The sequence below is a fragment of the Notolepis coatsorum genome, assembly GCF_963971535.1.
Source record: "Notolepis coatsorum genome assembly, chromosome: 8".
In the NCBI taxonomy this organism is placed as follows: domain Eukaryota; kingdom Metazoa; phylum Chordata; class Actinopteri; order Aulopiformes; family Paralepididae; genus Notolepis; species Notolepis coatsorum.
In genome coordinates, this window is record NC_140172.1 from 47,285,675 (window position 1) to 47,290,081 (window position 4,407).

The following is a 4,407-nucleotide window of genomic DNA, read 5'->3' on the forward strand; positions in this document are numbered from 1 at the left end:
AAAAACTGCAATCATTCACTTCACACACCTCTTAATTCAAGAGCAAAATACAGAGTCTCTTAATGTGACATTGCAATAAGCATGATTAATTTACAAACTAATTTCCCCTTCTGCCTTCTATAATGTGATAAAGATATAAGCAGTTTTTTTTACTGTAAGAAAGAATCTTGGACGTTTTCAGGGACAAAATATGGTGGACAAATGACTTAATTCAGGGACTGTCCCCAAAAATCGGGGACGCCTTGTCACCTTAATATAGGCCTATATTTTTTCATTCAAACCTTGGTGGACGCTTAATTTAATACTCATATTGGATATCATACATACATTTTAAAGATTTGAGGTTTTGTTTCCAGAGGCTTTAAGTATCTAAGCTTGAATCTGATCCAGATATCATCATTATCCTAGTGATTATTCTGCAGATAAACCAAAGGTTGTGATTTAAGACTGATAAACCAAGTAACCCCCGCCCAAAAGAAAAAAGAACGATGAGCCATTATTTTGAATGGCTCTTGGAAAGGAACAGAGCCAAACGATCTGTCTGCCTTCAAAGAGCCATAATTCCCATCTCTAATAGGGACTGCTACCTTATAATTTCATTGAGCTGTAATATTTAGATGTGAATGTGTAATTCAAACATTATATACAATTAAATGGTATCGATTTACCATTGACTGGACACTTATAATACGTTCATAATAGTACATTTATACAATAGTACAATACTTCTATACATGAAATGTGATGTATCCATAACATTATTATATCAATATGTAGAATGTATACCACAACAATAACCTATCCAGCATATCGCTGAACGCCAATTAGTTAGATTTTCGTATACATAAGGCCCTGGTTTTAACCACCACCAATCTGGCAGCACTCAGTCTACAGCCTTCTTCAGTGGGCTAAGCCCTGTCTGCAGGCTGCTTTGTGCCCTTAAAACATACCCTTGACTGTCTAACATCCAGTGAGGTTGATTCAAAACCAACATGAACTCTTGAACCCCTCTGCTTTTGGTACGTATAGCCTAAATCCTGTCTTGGGTGAAGCTTCAGATGTGTTCTATCAAGTATGGTGATTAGTGTATTAGTGTAAGACCATAGTAAGCATCAAGCTATAATAATAATAATAATAATAATAATAATAATAATAATAATAATAATAATAATAATAATAATAATAATAATAATAATAATAATAATAATAATAATAATAATAATAATAATAATAATAATAATAATAATAATAATAATAATAATAATAATAATAATAATAATAATAATAATAATAATAATAATAATAATAATAATAATAATAATAATAATAATAATAATAATAATAATAATAATAATAATAATAATAATAATAATAATAATAATAATAATAATAATAATAAATGTGACTTATATATCGCTTTTCTAGAACTCAAAGTCACTTTATACTAAGGGACAACAGACAGACAAAACACAAACACACAAGGACGGATGGGGGGGCTAAGAGAAGGCAATGAATAAGAGATGGGTCTCGAGGCGGGATTGAAAAACACATTTCTCGGAGGAGGGAGTTCCAGAGCCTGGGAGCTGCCCTGGAGATGCAATGGAGAAGCTATAGGGTCTGTAACTTCAAGTTAATGTAAACCAGTGCCTCACAGTACTCGACTGTTAATAGAGAATTTATGGCACAGTCATAACTGCACTTTGGTTTGCTGTTATTTATAATCATAGCAACTGGTCCTGTCCAGTTAATGTAAAGCAATGATATGTATCAATTGAATAAAGCATTAGTGACTTAGCAGTTGCTGGACAGTTCATCATTATATCACAGTTTCTTATTTATATCACATATAACATTAAGATAAAGTTTTAAGTGATTTAGGGGGAAAATACTATACCTCAGTCCACACTTCCTCAATGACTTAATGAATGAATGAATGAATCAGTTTATATTGTGAATATACTTTATATAAATAAATGCACAACATACAGACAAACCCCCATTAATTGGACATTCATAGCACAATCATTACTTATATGAATGTATTATGCTTGTGAAATAAGAGTGTCATAACAGAATGATTCAGAATATAGAATATTGGTAATTGTGATGTAATAAGGATATAAGAGGTATATTGTATAACTTAGAAATGCCTCACCTAGACAACACTAGACATTATGAGCATGTTATGACCCTGTTATTCTAAATACATAATATATTCATATATTAGTAATAATGAATGACCATACAGTTGTCAACAGCCTTACAAACAAGATAGAAAACATGAGATAGGCAAATAACATTTTGTATGAAAAAGATAAATGATCTGTTTTAAAATCATGTTTATTTGGTAATGATTTACATTCACTGGACACTTATAATATCCACAATAGATTTATAATCAGGCCATTACATAACTAATAACAATTAGCTTTCATCTAGCCTATATCATACTAATCATAACATTGTATTTATTATATCAAGACCATAATAACCTATCCATAACATATTAGAACCTATCTATGACATATCGATGGAAACCAGGAGGCCTGTGAAATGTTGGGTCATTTATAATCACGGTGGTGCATTTCTCAACTACTCCTCAACAGCTTGGTGTATCGTGATGACATTTTAAATGTGCGGTCGCTTTGAGGAGGATCAGGAAACAACAAAAACAAAATAAGAATCTTACTAAACTTTTTGTGTGGCATCTATGAGTCTCAAAAGATCTGTGATTCACTCAAGTCACCACCACATTTCACGAAAGCTGAATCAAGAATCACCTAGTAACTTCTTCATTCTGCCCCACAAGAATCATATTAACTCTTTCACTGCCACACTACAGAAGGTTAACCCTTTACTATCACACTACCGACGGGATAGTAAAGGGTTAACCTTCTGTAGTGTGACAGTGAAAGGGTTAACTAGAATCATATTAAGCCACATGGCACTGACTTATATCACTTAAAAGGGGCAATACTGTTCGACAATATCTGTAGTAGTCTGGTCCTGATCTCTTTTGTCTTCAAACAGTAGACTGTGGGGTTGATGAGAGAGGGTATCAACGTGGCTATAATCAGCAGGGCATTCCTCTCTGTCAGGGTAAATCGCAGGCCTATCCTCGTTAAGAGAACAGATATCAGCTTTGGAGAATAGTACGAGGCCACGGTGATGATATGGGAGAGAACAGTTGTAAACATCTGATGCTTTTTTTCAGTGTTGGGCATCCTTAACACTGTGTAGACAATCGTCACATAGGATATCAAAATCAAGGGAAATTGTCCCAAAAGCAGCCACAGACCTATAATAGTGGTGATCCAGAAATGAGGTTCAGGGTTCACACAAGCAGCTCGAATCATAGCTGGATAGTCACAGAACACATATCTGATAACAGGCTGGCAGTACGGTAGGCTGTCGGCTACTGCAGTTATCCGCCCCATAGAGACAATGGCTATAAGCCAGGACAGAATGATCAACATGAAGATGCGAGGGTTAGTCAGGATGCTGGTGTATCTGAGTGGATTGCTGATGGCAATGGTGCGGTCCAGGGCCATGAGGGACAGAGCCAGACATTCTGTAATGTCTCCCAGGTGGTAGAAGAACACACGTGAAATGCAGGAGTAGTAGGAAATCGTTTTGTCCTCAGCCAGCAATACTGAGATCATAGTGGTGCTGGCACTGGTGGTGAACATGATATCTACCACGGCCAGGTTGCAGATCAACAGGTACATCGGCCGATGCAAACGCCTGTCTGTGGAAATGATGCAGATGTTGGTGGCACTGCACAGCAGCACCAAGGAGTAGGTAAGCAGGATAATGAAGCCCAATACCTTCTGATGGGGCAGGTGGTCAAAGCCTGTGATGGTGAACTCTGCTACATTCTGCCCTGAAAAATTCACCAAAGACATCCTCTGAATACAATATGATACATTACATCTGTACAACACTCACAATATTATGACATACCATCAAAGAACTCTGCTTGGGATACGAGTTCATCTCAACCTCAGAGCTTCAACTACTGCTGTGGACCCAACCTACATGATGGCAGTGAAATCAAGGTACAGTCCCGAAGCAACAACTTATAAGACGTATGGGCTATGAGGTAATGGGTGGAAGGGGCACAACACAAGGGATTGATTTTGCTGTTGTAGTGGGTACATGAGGGAGCAACACCACCACAAATAACGCCTAGGCCCTAGGCTTTCACTAAATCCAACTATGGAGTACATACAAATTCACACATTATTCACCCCTGTGTGTATGTGTGTGTGTGTGTGCATAACCCCTGGAGGAACAAACCTATACATTTTTGTCACCCTGAAGTGGATACAAAATTATCTAGACATGATGCCAGTTGGGCTTTATCAAGTGATTAATAATTTAATCCTTCAAATCACAATTGTTCAA

General features: G+C 36.3%; 1 protein-coding gene across 1 annotated transcript; it reads right to left on the minus strand.

The window, feature by feature from the left end:
• Positions 1–2,957: 2,957 nt before the first annotated feature.
• On the minus strand, positions 2,958–3,905 carry LOC311233441 (olfactory receptor 10G7-like; the record flags this gene model as incomplete). The annotated part of the gene is made up of 1 exon (XM_084320409.1): positions 2,958–3,905. One exon carries the CDS (start codon positions 3,903–3,905, stop codon positions 2,958–2,960), a length of 948 nt encoding a protein of 315 aa, XP_084176535.1.
• Positions 3,906–4,407: the final 502 nt, after the last annotated feature.